The sequence below is a fragment of the Vombatus ursinus genome, unplaced genomic scaffold (assembly GCF_900497805.2).
Source record: "Vombatus ursinus unplaced genomic scaffold, bare-nosed wombat genome assembly UNPS02003292.1, whole genome shotgun sequence".
NCBI lineage: Eukaryota > Metazoa > Chordata > Mammalia > Diprotodontia > Vombatidae > Vombatus > Vombatus ursinus.
The window spans coordinates 11,836,657-11,857,780 of NW_020943070.1; the positions used below are offsets into that span (position 1 = coordinate 11,836,657).

Genomic DNA, 21,124 nt, shown 5'->3' on the forward strand with positions numbered 1-21,124 from the left:
CAGTGGCCTCCCCCCATGTATCCGCTAGGGGAGGAAGACGGGCAGGGGAGATTTTTATCAGAGATGGGGGCAGGGAGGTATGACTCAAGGGAGGAGAAAGAACTCTGAACACAGACCCACAGGAACCGAGTTCAAATCCTGATGTATGAAACTGGGCAAATCACTTAAGCATAGGTCCTCAGTTTCCTCACCTATTAAATGAGAGAAAATGAACTATTGGTACATAATGGCCCTTCCAGCCCTGGATCTATGATCTTGAACCAGAGGAGAATCCCAGTGTTTGGGATTTCATATCTTCACTCTATTGGCAATGTGGTACAACAGCTCTAAAGTCAGAGGTCCTGGCTTCAAATCCAACCTGTCATTCACTTCCTGTGTGAGCCTGGGTAAGTCACTTAACCACCCTGGGCCTCAGTTTCCCCATCTGTAAAGTGAAGGATTAGACTTATGGTCTTGGGGAGCTGCCTAGATCACTGCCTAGTAAAGTGACTTACCCAAGGTCACATGGCTTGTACTAGTCAGAGATAGATCTTGAAACCAGATTGTCCTGATTCTAAGGCTAGCTGTCTATCCCCTATACCACAGTCAAAATGTTACCTACTATTCTTAACTGAAATCTGCCTCCATGTGACTTCCCCAGATTGCTTCTCATTCTTTCCTTAAAGGCTGAGGGGTAAACAGACAAAATCCCTTTTTCATAAGATTTTTCGAGCTGCAGATATCCATGCAACAAGGACATGTGATTCCCTCTGTGTGGAAGCTCTCTCCACCAACATCACCAGTCTATAACATTTAGTCTTAGATGCAGACTGTAGTCTAAACCCCAGAGAGCTAAATTAACTTGCCCAGGGTCACACAGCTTGTAAATCTCAGGGGTAGGATTAGAACCCAAACCCTCTGACTCCCAGTCCACAGTTCTATCTTTTATGCCCCACTTCCACGTTGGAAATGCAGACAGCCTGTCAACTAACCCAAAATTTACTCTATACATAGTAATGCTACATATACTGAAAGGCTCTGGAAAAACTGAAGTGTTACAGTATTTTAGGAGCCAAAATTAGTCTATTTCAGCATAGTTACTTAACAAATTCCATTTGTTGTATCAATTTAAAGTTTCTAATAAAACATTTATTAGAAAAAAAAAAAGCTGACACAGTCCTTGACCACTAGGAAGTTAGTCTTAGAAGGCAGATTAAAAAAAAATGTTTGTAATAAATTAAGAAGAGGCTGCAGCCACTGCTAGGTCTTAAAAATAGAAATCATAGTTGCTGTTGATCCATCATTTGGAAGGGGATAGACTAGCACCCTAATGGAACAAAGACTAGATTTGGAGTTGGGAAAATTGAATCCCTACTTAAAAGCTGTGTGACCTTGAGAAAGTCACTTTCCTGGCCCCAGTTTCCTAATCTCCAAAAGGAGAGAATTGGACTAGATGATTTCCCAAATCTCTCCTAGCTTTTATCATATATGAACTAACCCTCTACACTCTTACCTTTTGAGGGGAAGAAAAGTGCATGCCAGGATACCGATGGAAAAAGGAGAAATGGTCCTTTGTATCTTATAAAAAAGTGAACTGTGGCTTTTGTGAAGTTAACAAGAAAAAAAAAATCCAAAACTGAAGACATTATGTGAGGTGGGTTATTTGACAAGCATTCAATTGAAGAGATATTTATTAGCTATGTGACCATTAACCTATCTAACACTGGAAAGGCAAATTTGGAAGGCTTCTAAATGCAAGGCATGGCTGTTAGGAGGCGAAATAGTGCATAGAGCACCAAGCCCAGGAGTAAAGAAGACTCATCTTCAAGAGTTCAAATCCAGTCTCAGACTCTTAGTAGCTTTGTGACCCTGGGCAAGTCACTTAACCCTGTTTGCATCAGTTTCCTCATATGTAAAATGAGCTGGAGAAAGAAATGGCAAACCACTCCAGTACCTTTGCCAAGAAAATCCCAGATGGGGTCATGAAGAGTCAGACATGACAGAAATGATTCAACAGCAAATGCATGGCTCCTCCCTAGGGGCTGGAAATGCAAAGGAAAAAATGAAATAGGTTCTGTCCTCCAAGAGCTTATGTTCTCCTGGGGTGGGGGGAGAGGGTTGGTGGGAGAGAAGAGGATGGAAGCATAGGGAAGTGGTGGGAGGCAAGGACAGATTCAGGCAGAATGTGTGCTCAGTTTGTGGCTCCTTCTGAAATCTTGGAAATTCACACAGATTGTGCTCCCTCTCTCTTCAGATTTTGAGAATTCAGGGCTGTTTGGGCTCCCCAGTATAAGGAGAGAGGGAGTGCCGGTGGATGGGAGAGAAATTAGGGGTTTTTTGTGCTTGGAAAAAATTAAATTAAAATTTCAAAGGATTTTTCAAAGAATCTTAGTGCTGGCCTGGCCCCGAAGAAGAAATATTTGAGGTGCTCCCTCTCTCCTCAAGGGAGCACGAACAACTGGGGTGGGGGTGGGGGTGGGGGTGGGGAGGAGTCAGGAAAACTTCACAGAAGATATAGATCAGGCACCGGAAGGGTCCTCCAAGTCTAACAAGTCCAAACCATGTAGATTTCTACTGGTATCTTCAGTTTTTATAGAGGTAGCCAGGCGGCGAAGTGGATAGCGCGCTGGACCTAGAGTCCAGGAGACCTGAGTTCAGATTAAACCTCAGACATTTACTAGCTGTGTGACCCTGGGCAAGTCACTTAACCTCTGTTAAGCAGCAATAACAACGTCAAAGATTTCCCCCGAATCCTTCCTCCTCTCCCTTCTAGAGAGTCATCCTCGGTAACAAAACTTCTTTTAGAAAAAGAAATATAGAAAAAAGGCAAGAAGGAGGAAAAAACTGGGCAAAACCAATAAATTCATCAGAAAAAAAAAACCTTCTCCAATACACCCTCCCTTTTCTCAGTCCCCCCTCCCCCTTCTATTATCCAGTCCTTTTTCATTTCCTTATAAGGTAAGAGGTTTCTGTATCAACCTGAGTGGGTGTGTTATTCCCTCTTTGAGCCACTTTTGATGAGCGTAAGGTTTGAGCTTTGCCCACCCCTCATCTTCCCCTCCATTATAATAGCTCGTTGATGCCTCACTGTCCCAGGCTTTCTGTGCTGGGGCTCTGGGTCTTACTGCAGCTTTCACTGGGCTTCAGGGCTTAGCTGCTTGCTTTCTCTGGAGGGTAGACCTCCCTTCTGGCTTAGACTGGGGTGAGGGGGGGAGCGCGTTGACCTCTCCTAGGTATGGGGTTTAGCTGCAGGCCTGCTCCAGGGGTGGGGCCTGGCTATTGTGTTGCTATTGATATAGGGTCTCTCTGCTGGTCAACTCTGAGGCAGGGCTTAACCACTGGTCAGCGATGTAGTCAAGGCCTCCCTGGTGCCTTGTGCTTGGGGTGGGATCACTGGGGTGGGGCCTTGCTGGACTGCCCGGACTGCTCGCTTGGCTAGGGGACTGCAGGTTTAGGAGGGAGGGGCTTCACTGGTGCATTGCCCCAGGCTTGGAGTCTTGCTTCAGGCCCCCTGGTGTGAAGCTGACTGCTGCTGCTCTTGGACCTCTCTCCCCTCCCACCCCAGTGAGGCAGACCTTTCCTGCCAGGCTGGTAAGCTGCCTCCCTGCTCCTAGCTCAATTCTGAGGCCATTTTCTAGTTATTTGCAGGGCTTCAGAGGGTCCCTTCCTCACTCCATCTAGGCAGCCAAAGTCTCCCCATTCTGCCTCTCCCTTCTCCCTTCTGTAAAATGAGGGGGTTGGTTGAGATGCTCCTGAGGTCTTTCCCAGCTCAACAGCTATGGTCCTATGTACCTTGGTTCAAATGCTGGGCCTCTGGTCCTCTCTCTGGGCCTCAGTTTCCTCATCTGTAAAATGAGGTTGAACTTGATGTCCTCTGAGGCCCCTGCTGGCTCTAAATCTAAGACCCTGCAACCTCCATGGACCTTAGTCTCCCCTATAAAATGGCAGGAACCTCTTCCAGCTCTGACATCCTGTGATTTATAATGCATATGGTCATGGAAAATGTTATCTTGAATTGACATTAATGGACTTTTGCTCAGAATATTCCAGCAATCTGAGCACCTCGTGAATTAGGAGACCCAAGGGATACTCCCTGACTTTTTCCAATCTGTTGTATTTTTCTGAGTGGTAAGTCTGTTAAACTGCAGGTGGTTTAAACAGTAATGGAAAGATGTCTGGTGGGTTTCAGAAGGCTGCAGGGTATCCGTCATGACTTGTGTGTGAGAAGTGGCATTGAAGATACTGTCCCAGACATTTGTGACGGCCGATCATAGAGGAATGGGAAGAGGGATGCTCAGTTTGGGAGACAATAGGTAATTTTGGCTGGAAATAATCACTAAGCATTTATTAAGTGCCTACTGTGTGCCAGGCACTGTGATAAGCACTTTAAAAAAGAGTATATAGAATAGCATATATAAAAGGGAGAAACTGGAATATATAGATATAGATATAAAAGAGAATGTATGTAGAAAATCTATATAATGAATATGTATAAAGTATGTGTGTATATGTAACATATATATAAAATATGTGTGTATATATACACATATACATATATACATATATAGATATACATATATATACATATTTACATAGATATAGACATACACACATTTATGAAAAAAGACTAGAAAGGTAGGTTGGAGCCAATTTTTAGAGAGCTTTAAACGTCAGGTCGAGTACTATGTATTTTTATGGTAAGGTTAAAATGGGGAGCCACTGAAGATGTTTGAGCAGCGGAGGACTATGGTGAGACCTAGGCTTTGGGAAGATTATTTTGTCAGCTGTGTGGACACTGGACTAGGAAGAGGAAAGAGGAAGTACAGGTACTAGAGGGAAGGCAGTGCAGTCAATATACATCCAAAGTCACTTGACTGGTTACACTCTTTCACCCGGGTATATCACTCCTAAGCCTGGGCCCAAAAAGAGATAAAAGAAAAAAAAAGAGAGTTGTCTAGACAGAACTGAAGCCAGATGAAGATGAAATGCCAGCTCACCAGTCCCATAAAGTGTCTCATGTTGGATGCTGTAAGCAGAGCATAATAGGATCTAAGAGAGTTACAGTTTCATGAGTTAAGTCTTTGTAAATGCATATTTATGAATCTTGGTGTTTCAAAAATAGCTGTCCTATATCTGATCTACTTTGGACATTGAGTACCTTTCTAGAAGGAAGCCGGATTATCATTTTTAGGAAGACCCTAGACATGAGCTATACCTAAGCATGAAGTAATTTTTCCCTGAGAGCCTGAGTCAAAGTGTAAAGAGACATACAATGAGAGAGAGAGAGAGAGAGAGGAGAGAGGAGAGAGAGAGAGGAGAGAGTAGAGAGAGAGAGAAATGAGGCTCTCCTAGGACTGAACATGATCCTTGTGTCTCAGAGCTTAGGCACCTTGGTGAAAAAATGTTCTCCAATCTTCCCCCCACCCCCCTCCCCCGGGGCCAATGAGTCCCAGTTCTTTCTTCTCTGCATCAGTTCATACAAATCTTCCCCTGCTTCTCTAAATTCCTCATGGTGATCATTTCCTGTAGATTCACATTCCACGGTTGATTCAGCTGTCTCCTAATTGATAGACATCCCTTTTCTTGTCAATTTGTTGCTACCATGACTGCAGGCATTCTTTCCACTGCACTCCAACCTCTGAGGTCTTTCACCTCTATCTCTTAGAATCCCTGGTTTCCTGCAAGATTCAGCTTGTGATGCTTTCTGCATAAGGATTTTCTTTCTTTCTTTTTTTTTTTTTGCAATTGGGATTAAGTGACTTGCCCAGGGTCACAACGCTAGCGTCAAGTGTTTGGTCTGAGGTCAGATTTGAACTCAGGTCCTCCTGACTTCAGGGCCAGTGCTCTATCCACTGCCCCACCTAGCTGCCCCAAGGATTTTCTTAATCCTCCCTACTGCTAGTGCCTTCCCCCAAATCACCTTGTATCTGTTTTGTATAATTCAATCAGCTAGCTTTTATTAATGTGCCAGGCAGGAGGGAGGAAAGACAAAAACATGGTCTCTGCTTTCAAGGAGCTGACAGTCTAATTAATGGGGAAGACAACACGTAAACAACTATGTTCAAACCCCACCTCAGACAATTCCTATCTGTTTGACCCTGGGCAAGTCACTTAATCTCTGCATGCCTCAGTTTCCTCAACTGGAAAATGAGAATAATAAAAACACCAACCTCCCAGAGTGGTTGTGAGGATCAACTTGTGTAAATTTGTAAAGGGCTTAGCACAGTGCCTGGCATACAGTAGACAGTTAATAAATGTTTATCCCTTTCCCTCTTCCCTTGTAATAGATATATATGTACATATTTGTATATTATACATAACATATTAGAAAATAATAATGTTATAACATACTAATATATTATAATATATAATACATAATGTTATTATATATGTGTTAAGCCCTGTGTGTATGTATACACATATATGTATAGTAAATTAGAGGTAATCTCAGAGGGAAGGCATTTGCATCAAGGTACCAGGATTGTTTTTACATGTAATTAAGAAAAAAATAAAATAGTAAGTCATAATTGAAAAAAAGAGAGAGAGCAGGCAAGGCCCCTTGCAGAAGGTGGGATCTGAGCTAAGCTGGAGATGCCAAAAAGCAGAGATGAGAAGGGAGAACATTCCAGGCATGAGGGACAGCCAGAGAAAAGACATGGAGCTGTACCTTATACAGTATATGTACATGTGTTTTCCTCAGTACAATGTAAGCCCCTTAAGGACAAAGATTATTTCATTCTTCATCTTTGTACCCCCAATATCTAGGGCTTAACACATAGTAGGCGCTTAACAAATGCATGCTGACTAGTTGATCCTGATTCAAAGATCCTATAACCCTAATATAATTAGAATTGAGGAAAACAGTACACACATACAGAATTTTTCTTCGTGAACATCATTGCAGGAAAGAGAAAGCTTCTGAAATACTACTCACATTCACTTCCTCTGCCTTCTCACATCTGGTTGGTGCCAATTACTGGTGAAACACTTGCTAATATTTCTTCCTGTGGGTTTGGGTGCTGAATCGACTGAGAATTGTTTTCATTAAGTGACAGACATGTGGTGGCCTAGATCTCTAATTGCTTGGGCTCCTACTTCCAGGGGTAAAGGAAATCAAGCAATGTTGGAACTTACAAAGAAGATGGAGAGGGGAGTGTTGGTAAGGGGGCAGGAGAAAAGCAACCAGGACAAATGTAAGCAGATAAAAGAATGGTAACCACAAAGTCTGGGGCAGAGAAGACCTGGTTTAGAGGCTGACAGAGACAAGGATTCACCACCTAGTTCCCCTAAGGGAGGACAGAAAGATCATTAGAGTGATCCGACCTCTCCTTAGGGCTTTGGGCAAAGCTGGACAGAGACCACTCACTTCAGAGTAAAATGCGCTGATACAGTTGCCCACTGCTCTGAATGTATCTTGTATACACCTATTTATTTGTTTACATGTTAGATCTCCTATTGGAGCTTCCTGAGGATAACGATTGTTTTTTACAGGCTATATTTATCTGTGTCCTGTCTCTGGTACTCCTGGGAGGCTATCCGCTTGTTTGACTCAGTTGATGCTCCCCGATTTTTCTCCCTTAACTATTGCCTGTGAGCTGCAGACTGACCTTTTGTGCAATTATGAGATGGAAGAAGGCACTTTTAGTAATTTCTCATCGGATTTCTTCATCATCAGTGGGTCTGGTGTGAATTTCCAGTTTTTGTGGGAGTAGCAATGGAGGGCTGGGCTAACAGTCTGCCTCCATTCAAATAGCCATCTTGGCCAAAAGGGCCTAGTTGATTGATTTATTGACTGAAAAGGAGATGGGGATCTTAGTCGACTCTCAATATGAGCCAATAGCATGATAGAGCAGTCCAAAACTTTAACTCAGTCTTGGACTGCATTGAGAGGCATTTCCCCATACCTTATGAGACCTCATCAGAGGTATTGTGCTCAGATCTGGCTTTGACATTTTACTTTGTTTGTTTTGTTTTTCGATAAGGCAATTGGGATTAAGTGACTTGCCCAGGGTCACACAGCTAATAAGTGTCAAGCATCTGGTCTGAGGCCGGATTTGAACTCAGGTCCTCCTGACTCCAGGCCCTGTGCTCTATTCACTGCACCACCTAGCTGCCCCTGGCTTTAGCATTTTAGAAAGGACACCTGCCCATCCAGAGAAGAGCAACCAAGATGGTGAGACCACTGGAAGCTATACCATATAAGGATCGGTAGAAGGACCTGGAGATATTTTGCCTGGAGAAAAACAGACTTGTTGGGGAGTGAGGGAATCATTGCTATCTTCAAGTATTTGAAAGGCTGTTGTTACATGGAGACTCAATCCATCAACAAGCATTTATGAAGAACTTACCATGTGCCAGTCACCATGCTAAGTATAGAAGATACAAAGAAAGGCAACTTACATTCCCTCAGGGAACTTACATTCTCATGGGACAGGCCACCTGTACACATATAGGTTAGAGAAGATACTCATAGAATAGGTTGAAAGTAATCTTTAATTGGTGTTGTTCCACTTGCCCCCAAAGGGCAGATGTAGGACAAATAGAAGGAAGTTTCAGAGGGAAATTAAGGATCAAAGTCAAGAGCAACTTCTTAGCAATGAGAGTAGTATACAAGTGGAATGGACTGTCTCCAATTGGAGGCTGGATCCCCGCTGGGGGACAGTGGTAGTTACCATTCAGGTATGCACTGAGGTTCCTTCTGATGTTCTGCGTCTGCTACCTTTTGCCTTAGACAAACTGGGAAGGACCTGAGCTTAAAAAGGCCATTGTATCTGGGGCCATCACCAATCATCCTGACCTATGTCTTGCCACTGGACTCAGATGACCCTAGAGGAGAAAGTGAGGCTGATGACTTTGCACAGCCCTGCCTCACTTAAATCTAATTCACTTGAAAGTCAAGATATCACCCTCCTGATGTCATTGGTCCTCTTCAAGGAGAAGGACATACAACACCATCTTTCCTCAACCTAAGCATACATAAGGGAAAAGGTTTTCCTTCACACTGGCTAGATCCCATTTCAGTAAAAGCACTGACTGCTTGCACTATCCAAGTCAACTTTGCTAACAGTCAGTTAGGTGACTTAGTGAATAGAGCACTGAGCCTGGAGTCCAGAAGACCCGAGTTCAAATTCAGCTTCAGACTTCGGGCAAGTCACCTAACCACTGCCTGCCTCAGTTTCCTCATCTGTAAAATGGGGATAATAATAGAATCTACCTCCCGGAGTTGTGAGCCCTTAGCACAGTTATCTGGCGTGTAGTAGACACTATATAGGTTCTGGCTATTATTATCATTAGCAACAGCAGCAGGAGCAGTAGCAGCAGCAGCGGCCATGGACATGAGTGAGGTTTCAATCAGATAGAAGCTAACCAGGCCACATCACTGGGAAAACCCGCCCTTCCATTTGTATCATTCAAGCCTCCCTTTCCTTGAGCAAGGTTCTTCCTGTGTCAGATCCTTCCCTAAGTTCCCTGGGTTGATAGCTATATAGCCATCCCTCTTACAGTGCCTGGGTTGATTTTAGCCATTAAAGGCGTAAATCAATATGGAGAATTGAATGCCTGGATGCAGGTTTGTCTGAAATCCATAAAATAAATTTTCAATCACCCACCAACTGGATCAATGTTGGATATTCTTGAATAACAGAGGGTTAATGTTGCTGAGGAACTTTGTAAACTTTGAAATCCTTTAATGATATGAGTCATTAGGATCCTATATTATAGATGGCGAGAAGCAACATGGAACAGAGGGTAGAGAGTTGGCCTTAGAGCCAAGAAAAGTTGGAATGCAAGTCCTTTCTCTGACATGTACTGGCTGTGACACTGAGCATATCACTTAACTTCTTAGTGACCCCAGACAACTCTCTGAGACCCTAAGTTGCAGAGAAGGTATTAACCTATATTAGGAAAGAATTTTCCTCATTGAGAGTTTCCTATGCCAATGAAATCACAGATCTGGTCCAAATATAAATTAACATAGTAAGTAAAGCATGATAATGATGACATATCATATTATATTACATAGAAATTATATATTATATATCAAATAATTATATCTTGTAAATAAAAAATCTTTTTGAATAAATTATAATATAGCTTATAAATAAACATATATTAAATCACATTTTGTTATATTATAAAATATATGAAACATTTCATATGCTATAAAATATATTATATGAAACATTTATATGCTATAACATATATTATATGAAACCTATTTTATATGCCATAAAATATATTATCTGAAACATATTTTATATGCTATATATTATACAAAACATTTTATATACTATAAATGTTATGTGAAATATATTATCTTTTATACACGATAAACATATAAATATATAAGAAATATAAATATATTTATATATAAATATATAAATAATGAAATATGTTGTTTTATACACTATAAAATACACTATACAAAATATGCACTGTATTTTACATGCTATAAGTAGACTATCAATATATTTAATATTGTGTGCTTTTATGTATAAATATAATAACAGGCACTTTACCTCTGGTACTGACAAAGTACTAAGCTAAGGTTCAGGGTTAGAAATCAATCAATAAGGAAACACTGAGGCAGAGTTGGGGAGGGAGCCCCAGGCATAGGGGACTGTGTGAGTGAATGCCTGACGGTGGGAGACGTAATACCAAGTTCATTTTGAAAGAGATCGATGCATGATCACAGTGTCCAATGGACAATATAACAAGACAAGAGAAAATCCTACTGTCCAACAAACCCGACGATGACATTTTCGACAACTTGGTAAAAGCTCTCTAACAATCAAGCTCTGGGGAAAGGAAGCTTCACTTTGATCCTGGCTTTAAACAGGCTGTTGTAAGACAAAAACTCCCACGTCAGAATCGATCGTCTGAATGGTAAGATGTTCATAGATTCAGAGCAGAAAGGGAGGCCATCTAGTCCAACCTAGACCCCGAGAGGTTTATATGGTTATAGATATGGTCAGTCAGTCAATAAGCATTTATTAAGTGCCTATGATGTGCCAGGTACTGCACTGAGTGCTGAAGGTACAAAGAAAGGCAAAAGATGGTGCTTGCTCATATTTGAATGGGGGAGATAACATGCAAATGACTGTAAAAACAAGAGACACAGGATAAATTGGAAATTGTCAACAAAAGGACAGCATCAGCATTGAGGGGGACCCGGAAAGGTTTCTTGGAGATGATGGAATTTTAGCTGGATCTTGAAGGAATCAAGGAAAGCCAGGAGGCGAAGATGAGGAGTGTTACAGGCATGGAAATGCCCAGAGCAGAAAGATGGAGGGTCTTGTTTGAGGACCAGCCAGGAGGCTGGCATCATTGTATTGAAGAATATGTGTGGGGGGGGGGGACTGGAAATGAAAGAGGGGAGGGGCAAGCTGGAGGACACGATCCTGGAGGGTCTCAGGGGTTGGAAGAAGCCCCATCCCCCTTCAAGTCCAGAAGGATCCCTACTCCAACTTCTCCGAGCAGAGGCTGCCCATCATTGGCTTGAAGTTAAGTCAAGGGCAATCTCTCCTGCAGTCTATTTTGCGTCTCGTCAGCTCTAATTGTTAGGAAGTTTCTGCAGACCTCGAGTCAAAATTCCCTTCTTTGCAATGTTCACCCCCTGCTGCTATTTCTGGCCTCTGGGGCCAAGCAGAGCAAAGCTAATCCCTCATCTATGTGGCAACCCTTCAGATTCTGGAAGACATCCCTTCTCCAGACCCAACCTCCCCAATTCATTCAATTCATCTTCGTATGGTATGATCTCGAGCCTTTCTCACCATTTTAGTTGAACTCCTATATGACTAAGGCAACTGAGTGCTACAGTGGATAGAGCACTGGGCTTGCAGTCAGGAAGAACTGAGTTCAAATCTTGATTCAAGATACTTACTAGCTGGGTGACCCTGGGCAAGTCACTTAACCTTTGTCTGCCTCAGTTTCCTCCAGTGGAAAGTAGGGATTATAATAGCACCTACCTCATGAGGGTTGTGAGGTTAGTAATATTTATAAATATTGTTAATAGTTATAATTACATAAATATATGTACAAACACATAATTGTATATTATATAAATAAAACAATTATATATTATATAAATTATTTATATACTTGTATATTAATTTATATTATTTTTGTTCATTATATTTTAATATATTATGTTTATATACTGTGTATTTCTATATATGTAATTATATAAATGTATGTATAAATCTATAGTTATAATATGTAATGCTATATTATGATATATTAATATGAACATATAGTATAAACATATGGTTTTAATGATATACTATATAATACAATATATAGTACAAATATATAATATTATATTGTGTATTGTAATTCTATTAATATGGTAGTGATTGTATTGTATTATGCATTAATATAATACTAATTATTGTATTAATAATGCAATCTCCTCCAGCTCTTGCAGGGCTAGAACTCAGGAACTAAGCTTCTCCACAAGCTGGTGGGGTGTGGGACGCATAGACGCCTGCCACCCACCCCTGGTTTATAACTGAAAATCAGTCTGATGATTTATGATGAGAAACCTCTCTGGGAGCAGAGCGAAATTATGAACAGGTTCCTCTGTGAGTCTGTGGAGTTGGTCCAAGAAAGGTGTTTATAGGAGCCAGCCCACCCAGGTGCTTTTCTTGGCTCGGCTGGGCGGCCGAGAGGGACCTCCCTTAAGAGAGAGATCTCCCTTAGCTGGTGCTGGGGACCTGCTGTCACTGCTCTCTCCCTCTCCACCTAGCCCTCCAAACAGCCTTGGACAGAGGAAGGAATAAACAGGTTTCTAGCAAACTCTTCATGAATCAGAAATCCAAATACCTCAGTGTCCCCAAAGAATCTAGTTTAAGGTTATACTCTGTTAATTGTTTGAGGGCCAAGTTAAGGAAGTCATCGCCAAGTTGGCAAATTCTTCCCCCATAGAATAAATCTGTTAAATTACAGCTGTATCACTATCTTTATTGGTAGCATTAGGAGAAGTAGTAGTGGTAGCAGGAGTGGTGGTGGTGGTAGTAGTGGTGATGCTAGTAGTGATAGAAGTAGTAGTAGTAGTAGTTGTAGTAGTAGAGGTAGTAGTGGTGGTGGTGATAGTAATAAAGGTAGTAATAGGTGTAGTGGCAGTGGTGGTGGTGGTAGTAGTAGTGATAGTAGTAGTAGTGGTGGTGGTGGTAGTAGTAATAAAGGTAGTAGTAATGGTAGTGGTGGTGGTAGTAGTAGAGGTAGTAGTAATGGTGGTGATAGTAGTAATAAAGGTAGTAGTACTTGTAATAGTAGTGGTGGTGGTAGTAGTAGTAGTGGTGGTGGTGGTGGTGATAGTAATAAAAGAAGTAGTGCTTGTAGTGGTGGTGGTGGTAGTAGTAGTAGTAGTAGTAGTGGTGGTGGTGGTGATGGTGGTAGTAATACTTCATCATAGTAGCAATAGCTAGCATTTATACCTTAAGCTTTGGATAGTGCCTTACAAATATCTCATTCTATCCTGACAACAACCCTGAGGGGTAGGTGCTGTTATTATTCCCATTTTACAGATGAGGAAACTGAGGCAGAGGTTAAGTAATTTGCCATGGGTCACACAGCTAGGAAGTGTCTGAGGCTTGATCTGAGTTCAGGTCTTCCTGATTCTAGGTCCAGAGCTGTATCCACTGGGCTATGTGGCTGGCCATATAAGAAAATTAAGAGCAAAGGCCCCTCTCTCCTCTTGTTTCAGAAGTTCCCGGGGGCATTACCGGTGGGGAATACTGCATCCACTTTCAGATTCAAGTGAGGCGCCAGTGGGTTGTGCTGAACTGTGTATCGTTATTTCTAATTCTGCTACAACCAATAGCTCTCTGGACAAGGGAGGGGAGAGAGGAGATCTATCTGGAAGTAAGAGGTGCTGCAAAAACAATTAAAATGATTACTTCTTTAAGGAAGGCCCTAATCCCACCAGGTAAGCCTCCACACACCAGCAGCATCTGCAGTGAATTCGGATTTCAGGGGAAGACAGCTGTGGAGAGAGACATCCGTCGCTGCTGGGAACACTAGGTCCCCACCAAGTCGGCAAGGAGTCCAATCAGGACCACACTCAAGAATTCTGACTTGAAAAAACGATTAAATATTTAAAAATGTAAATACCAGCAGATAGTAATGAAACTCACTAATTAGGACTGAGAGCCGGAAGGGACTTTGGAGTGAATCTAGTCTAACCCCTTTGTTTTACGGATGAGGACAGGAAGCCAAACCGCTGAGAGGTGGCATGGAGTAGTCTTCTGGTCCAAGGTCAGATCAGGCTCGATGGCAGAGGCGGGGCTAAAAGCCAGGTCTGCAGACTGGACGTTTACTCCGCCCTTCCCCCACCCAGTCAAGGGCTCTCTGGATCAATGTACTCTGCTGAAACTCAGCAAAGGTCTGACTCAGACTGAGAGTTCGAAGGGAGCTCAGCGACCAGCACGTCCAAGCACTTTGTTTATACGTCAAGTCAACAAGCATTTATTAAGCGCCTACTGTGTGCTGGTCATTGTACTGAGCCCAGGATCCAAGACTGAGGGGGGGACAGGATCTCAGTGGCTATCTAGCATGACTTAGACCTGAACTGTCATTTATCCCGCCTACAATACACGCAACCAGTGGTAATCCAGCTTTTGCCTGAAGATGTCTGTGTAGACTCCTTTAAAAATAAGTCTCTTTCTGGAATGGCTTTCTGGGAAGAGGGGAGGGAGGGATCAATTGGGAAATATAGGTGTGTTTCTTTCTGAAAACTTGGCTTATATTTATAGAGCCTCCTATCTAGAGGTGGACAAGATGTAAGAGGTCACTTGATGACCTCATCATTTTACAGATGAGGAAACTGAGGAACAAGAGAGATTAAGTGACTTGCCAAGGGGCACCCAGGTCATAAACGACAGAACTCTGGTCAAATTCTCCAAAAAGAATACTAAGGAAAGGGGCCGCTAGGTGGCGCAGTGGATACAGCACCGGCCCTGAAGTCAGGAGGACCAGATTTCACATCCGGCCTCAGACCAAACACTTGACACTTACTAGCTGTGTGACCCTGGGCAAGTCACTTAACCCCAATTGCCTAAAAAAAACAAAAAACAAACAAAAAAAAACCTAAAGAAAAGGACACACAACACATATGAGGTGAATATAAATACTATTTAATATTTCACATTATCGTTTTTTTCTTCCAAAATTATCATAAACAACAAAAAAAATTAGTTTGATAAGGGGTCCAATTGGGGGAAATCAAATGAGGCTAACTCTTCAGATGAGATTTCTTTTTTTTACCAGGGGTCTTCTAGACACACAAAATGTTGTTTTTGTTTTTCAACCAAGGAGAGAATGGGAACATGATTAAGTTCAAAACACAATGACTTCCATGTTGCCCATCTCCCTTTTCAAATTCCAGAGACAGGGAAGATCTAGAGAAATCTCATCATAAACAGCAGAACTGTTGTCTCCTGATTCTGTCCTGGAAACCTTTCCTTTTTCCACCTAAAGGCCCATGCGTGGGGGATGAGGCCCTAGGCTGAGTACAGAGACGCAATGAATGGGAACCCTGTTACGTGAAGGCCAAACAAAGGAGGGTATTTCCTGAGGCTCCCTGGATGGGGGAGTAATTTTTGAAAAAATTACTCAATGCACCAGCTAAGATGAATTACAAGTTACAGATGGGGAAGTGGGCATTGAACTATATATATATCTATAAATAGATGTTGAGACACGGAGACCCATTTTACAGCCACTCTCCATTAAACTTCTTCAAGGAGACAGGCACTCTTAAATACAATCTTGTCTCCCATAAACAGCTATCCTAAGCTGAAGATCTAAGGGAAAACAATTCTATATAAGATTCTACCCTGTAACATCCTCCTTCCCCATTCTTCCCCCCAAAACAAAGGAGCCAAAACCATTTGATGTTTATGAAACAAAAATCCTTCAGATCCATCCGTGGGCTTAAAAAAAAATAATTAAATAATTTATTATATGAATAATACCTTAAAAAAAAGGCAAATGAGAAAGAGGAAACCAAAAGAGAAATGGGTCTGCTCCCCCAAAAGAATGGGAGTCACAAGTATGGATGGACTGCCTCATCTCCCTATGAGTGAGGCCTATCTAGAGGGGACCCATAAATAGATACTTGCCAAGAAAACTGAGTTGTGATGGGTTTAGGTTATCATTCTCACCTTGCCCAAAAGGATCAAGGAATAGGTCAAGACAAGGTATTCTGAAAAATGTCCCATGTGGGTGCTGTAATTATTCCTGGAAGAAAGCACCCTGTTTCACTCAATTAAGGCCAAATCTAAAACCTGTGCTACCCCGGGGCTTTGTGAAGGGACTGCGGTTCAGATCTCCAGCCCAGGAGGTCAGCTCAACTCCTTAAAAAGGACTTGGGCAACCAACAGTACCATCTTGCAAAGTGGTGAAACCTGCTTGGGGGAGGAAGAGGATAGAGGACCAGAGAGGACACACATGCCCTCACCTGGACAAGGAAATTTATGAAAAAGCCAAGGCTAAAGGTCATGTCAATCCTTTGATGGAATAAGGAGCAAGCTACTTCGTCTCCTCTTCAAAGGGCACGCCTGTGTTGTTGGAAGTTGGCCGATGCCCAAACAGCAAAGGGAGAAGGGTCTCATTGGGGGCTCCTAGATCATTTAAAAGCTTATCAGAGGCAGTACCCTGAAGGACATTCTTCATTGAAGACAAAACCAAACCAAAGTCTTGATGAAACTGAAGCTGGTGGCTCTTCGGTCACCACCCACCACAGGACAGGGCTTTAGGTAGTGACTTCATTAACGCATCTGCTGGATGCACCACGAGACCTCAGTTTCAGGTACGCTGCGATAATCCCAGTGTCGTGCTAACCGCCTTCTCTGGGCACCACGATGTCTGAATCAATCCCAGGGTTCGAGTTATCTCCTCCCTTCTGGTGTTGGGAGAGACGTGCAGAGAGTTGATGGTGGATTATCTTGAGGCTTTTCTCTACCCAAGAAAATAAAATAACGTGATGAAATCCGGAGTCGCCAGAGGCAGCAGCAACAACTCCGGGGCTTAACCTCAGCAACCTGCCTGGAGGATGCTTCCGCCTGAACGTTTAGTCACAGACAGCGTTGTAAACACCTGCAAAAAAAGAGACACATTTTTAAGAAATGCGGAGCAAGGGAGCGCAGGGCCGGTAGTTCAGGCATGAATCAGGGTGAGCTGTGATGTGTCCAAAGGGGGTGTGAACAGGACGATAAAGGGCCTAGAGGCCATGCCGTGTGAGGACCAATCAAAGGTAATGGTACACACAATGACCACCATGATGTAAAAGAAAACCATGAGAGGCGGCCAGACTTTGATTAATTTTAATGACTCATCTTGGTCTCTGAAAATAGCTAAAACAAACAGGTCCTCTGAGAAAGGCGGGAGGAGAGAAGGGAGATACTGGTACAGACTGCTATATACACTGCCAGATGGGACTGATATATTGATGGGTTTTGCTAAATTTTTTTGTCTATACAAGGGTTAGGGTTCAGCTGGAGATGTAGAATAGGAAATGGTTAATACAAAAACAGAAAGCCTCAAAAACACTTTAAAAAAAGATAGAAGGATTTGGTGTTTTTAGCTTGGACCGGGGATATTAAACCTCTTGTGTTTCATGGACCATCCTCTCTTCTCCCCGGGGATAATCCATGGAAGTTGGATCATGTTTTTAAATGCATAAAATAAAATACATAGCATTACAAAGGAAACCAATTATGTTGCAGTACAATTACTATCTATCTATCTATCTTTAAGTTCATGGATCCCAGTTAAGAACCTATGAATGAGAGAAACTCATGATTAGTGTCTTCAAATACTTGAAGGTCCGTCACAGAGAAGGATCATACAGATGTTCCGCTTGGCCCAGAGACCCAAACTCAGAGGAATGAATTAAAGTTCAAGAAAGGAAACTTTGAACCAATGAGAGCTGTCTAGAAGTCAAATGGTTTGCCTTGTGAGGGATGGGTAGTGAGTTCACTGTCACTGAACGCTTTTAAGCAGGAGCTGGGGGATCACTAAAAAAGGGTTCAATAGAGTTAGGGGCTAAGATGAAAACAAATTACAGTTACATACAAAAAGATGGTAATAAGAATTTTTAAAAAAGCCTTTTTAGAGCTATAATTACAATAAAGAAAATAAGACATGCTGCAGGGAAGATTGGATCAGATGACCTTTGAAGACCTTCCCAACAGACTGATTTTCCTAATAACTTGGGGGACTGTGTAAATACTTTAGAGCAGGGGTTCTCAACCTATCTGGTCCTGAGACCCCTAGATATTCTTGACATTTATTGAAGAATCCCTCCTCCTCAAAGAGTTTTTACTTAGATGGGCTGTCTCTGCTGATATTTACCATATGTATTTCTAATAAATTAAAATGTCATAGCTTCATTATGAAATTAGTTTTGATCTCATGGACCCCCTGAGAAGTTCTTAGGACCACCTCAGACCACACTTTGAGAACCAGCGATGTGCACTGAAGAGAGTTTTGATCATTTCGGCCCCTGCTCTGTGCAGAAAAGTTGGCAGCCAGGATTGGTGTAGATGGCCTTGGAGCTCCCTTTTAGCTCTAGACAGACGTAAGGTCCTATAATACTCATGGTTCATAATGCTCCGTATTTTGTCTTCATGTCTTAGCTCACACAGTTTCCTCTGCCTGGAGTAACACTCCTCCTAGCTCGACAAGCAGCCTGGTCATCCTTCAAAGTCCAAGTGAAATGCCACCTCAAACATAAAACTGGGATAGTAACAGCACCTACCTGCCGAGGGTGTTGTGTGGATCAAAGGAGATATTTGTAAAGCCCTTAGCATAGTGCTGGGCGTACAGTAGGTACTTAATAAATAATCGTTCCCTTCCTCCCTATTCCCCTTCTCTAGTAGAGTATAAAGCTTGTAGAGGGCGGGGGATATAGCTTCTTCATGACTAGGATCATAGGGCACCTTTGAAGGTATCTATAGTCCAACTCTCTCACTATACAGATGGGGAAACTGAGGCAGGTCAAGTAGAACTGGCTTGTTCAAGGTCACATAAGCAGACTCTGAACCCAGGTGTTCTCTGATCCCAAATCCAGCGCCCCGTTACTGTGCTTCCCCTGAGGAAATGCTCAATTAATGTTTGTTGAATAAAGAAAAAGTTGAGGTTGTGGCCTTGATGCACACAAGAAAATATTACAGGAAATCAAAGCCACTTAGGTGATGCTCCTCAAAGCTACAGTAATTGGTTGGCCTCAAAGTCACTTTAGAGAGAAAGCAGGAAAAAAAACGAGAACTAAATGCCTATCGGCATATTTCAACCTTCTTATCTCACAGCGTGGCTGGGACAAAACCGCTTCATAAATCTGAAATCACCACGTAAATGGGAGCTGTTGTTATCAGTCACCCAGGCAAATATATTAGAATATATTCAATAGAAATATGTTACAGTTTAATGGAGCGCCCCAAACTCAACATGGAATCATGACACAACAGAGAAAAGCTCTGGGCTGGAGCACTGGAAGACCCATATTCAAAGTCTGGCTCTTTTGGGCAAATCACTTAAGCACTGAGCCTCAGTTTCCTCTGCTGTAAAATAAGACCATGATGTCTCCAAGGACATTTCCAGCTCCAAGATGCTGTGATTCAGCTACTTGCTACCCACCTGAGAAGATACCAGCCTGTCTAGAGGGCTAGTTGGATAAATTCTCTCAGGACATTCAGGACAGGCACCCATTTGAACACAGGAAAGGGGGTAGGGAGAAGGAAGAGGGGGATGCCGAAAGTTACTTGATCCTTTTTTCTTTTTTAAAGACCTCTTCTACTAAAGAAGATGAAAATCAAAAAGGCACGCTGCCAACCTTAATTAAATCTAAATAAAAGCTTTGATGGGCCAGGCGCCTGCCCAGACAGCTCGAATTTACATACAGCTGCATCCGTAGAAACAGGATATTAAATCAACAGAAGCCCTTCCCCCAGTCTGGAAGACTGCATACCTGTGAAAGCCCACGGGTGCTGCCCACCTCAGCCCCTGCCCCCAGCCTCACACTAGTCTTCCTGTCCCCTCCGATGACACCAAATCCAAACAGACCCCAGAAGACGCAGCAGAAGGGGAAAACTCTTTTGAGGCTGGGTTCTAAAAATGTACCACAAGAGCTCTCCAGAAGAACTTTTCTCCTCCCTCCGCCCCCAAACAAACATGATTAGCTGAAATTACCAGGCTGGATTAGAGCTAATCAGCTTCTATTCAGCTCCCTCAGCTCAAAAGTCCAGAATAAATTAGCAGTCCTCTCTCTCCACAACGAATGATGCTAATGGGGCGCTAGAGTCCCAGGTGTGAAGACACCCATGAGAACCTTCCCAAGGAGCCCTTCAGACCAAACGAAGGCTTCCTTCTCCTCTCCACTTAGAGCTGTGAGTGTCTGAGGGCTGTTCTGCCCCTCTCTCAGCCGCTGGCTGGGGGGAGCTCAAAACTCTACGGCTGGGCTGCTTTATCACGCACAGCCCCAATCACCCTAAAGAATGGGCCATGGCACCCCTGAAAAGGATAAGACTATTTCCACCATGGATCTGATCTTCTTAAGCCTCGGTTTCCTCATCTGTAAAATGGGAATGGTAACCCCCAACCCCGCCACTCTAGTCCAATCCCCTCATTTTAGAGAGGAAGAAACTGAGGTTAAGTGACGTGCCAGGATCCTGGAGCTAGTAAGGATCTGAAGTGGGATTTGAACCCAGATCTTTGTGACTCCAAATCCCACACCCTGTCCTCTATGTCACGCCACCTCTCAATAGAAATAAAAGAGCCCCCACTTGGTCCAAGCCACACAGGTATTAAGTGACAAAGTCAGTATCTGAACACAGGTTCCTTGACTCCAAATCAGGGGGCTTCATGAAGTCATCATCTTTCTCAAGCTATTGGATAAAGAAGGAATTTCATAAAGGCTTCTCATTTCAAAGGGAAGCAGCGTGAGGCGCTTGCTGGAACATTCTCACCCTCACTGTGTGCATGCACCACCACTCTACGGTGACCAGGGATGGATTCTTCAGCACTCCAGCCACGCGGATGCCAGGGGAGATCTATTTCTTTCCAATTCATTTACTCCACTGTGGCTGGGACACTTGTTAAAGAGGCATCGTGGCCAATTTAACCCAATCCCAACCACCAGTCTAGA

The 21,124-nt window shown here is 42.8% G+C and overlaps 1 protein-coding gene across 6 annotated transcripts in view; it reads right to left on the reverse strand.

Moving 5' to 3' along the window:
• Window positions 1-15,092: 15,092 nt before the first annotated feature.
• Window positions 15,093-21,124, reverse strand: part of TXNRD1 (thioredoxin reductase 1) — a 91,201-nt gene continuing 85,169 nt past the window's right edge. For all 6 annotated transcript variants that reach the window (XM_027872314.1, XM_027872305.1, XM_027872299.1 and 3 more), the window contains one exon: window positions 15,093-17,076. In XM_027872314.1, the coding sequence (XP_027728115.1) occupies window positions 17,014-17,076 (63 nt within the window). In that variant the 3' untranslated portion in view covers window positions 15,093-17,013. The remainder of the gene's footprint in view (window positions 17,077-21,124) is intronic.